This window comes from Malurus melanocephalus, unplaced genomic scaffold (genome assembly GCF_030028575.1).
Source record: "Malurus melanocephalus ecotype Western Australia unplaced genomic scaffold, MMel_1.1 scaffold_796, whole genome shotgun sequence".
NCBI classification, from domain to species: domain Eukaryota; kingdom Metazoa; phylum Chordata; class Aves; order Passeriformes; family Maluridae; genus Malurus; species Malurus melanocephalus.
In genome coordinates, this window is record NW_026624028.1 from 203,413 (window position 1) to 204,248 (window position 836).

General features: G+C 67.9%; 1 protein-coding gene across 1 annotated transcript in view; it reads right to left on the bottom strand.

Annotated features, from left to right (window-relative positions):
- Positions 1–836, bottom strand: part of LOC130584904 (cullin-9-like) — a gene marked incomplete at its 5' end in the record, with an annotated part of 11,425 nt that overhangs the window by 8,268 nt on the left and 2,321 nt on the right. Inside the window, one exon of the mRNA XM_057385162.1 lies at positions 1–345. Coding sequence (XP_057241145.1) covers positions 1–345 — 345 coding nt within the window. The remainder of the gene's footprint in view (positions 346–836) is intronic.

Here is an 836-nt window from a genome sequence, read left to right on the forward strand (position 1 = left end):
GTCCAGCCCCGTGTCCAGCTCCAGCAGCCGCTTGTCCCGCTCCTGCAGCTGGAAGAGGCGGAACTGCCGCTGCAGCTCCTCCGACTCGGCCAAGTTGCTCAGCATTTCCTGGGGAAAGCGGCTGGGGAAGCACAGCCCCATCTGCTCCACGATGCTGCTCTCCAGCCACGACGGCCCTTGTGTCAGGAGCCGGTCCCCCAGGTAGTGCCTGCCACGGCCACCAGTGTCACACCACAGCTGTGCCCGAGCCCTGCGGCCACCAGCCACAGCCAGCAGCCGGCCACAACTCCGAGCCCAGCCTTGCTCCATGGCACAGGGGCATGGCAGCGCACCCGTGTCCCCTCCCTGTCCCCGGCAGCACACCCGTGTCCCCAGCAGCACACCCATGTCACCTCCCTGTCCCCAGCAGCACACACGGGTCCCATCCCTGTCCCCGGCAGCACACCCATGTCGCCAGCAGCACACACGTGTCCATCCCTGTCCCCAGCAGCACACCCGTGTCCCTTCCCTGTCCCCAGCAGCACACATGTCCCATCTCTGTCCCCAGCAGCACACCGTGTCCCCTCCCTGTCCCCAGCAGCACACACTGTCCCCTCCCTGTCCCCAGCAGCACACACGTGTCCCCTCCCTGTCCCCAGCAGCACACAGGTGTCCCCTCCCTGTCCCCAGCAGGGAATGCACCTCTGCACACTGGCAGCACCCATGACCCCTCCACACTCCATGACCCCATAAAACCAAAGCGGGAGCACCGGGGCCACGCCAGGCCAGGCTCCCCCAGCACCCCAGGCCCCGCTGCTCCAGCCCCTGGTTCCAGGCTCCCCCAGCACCCCAGGCCC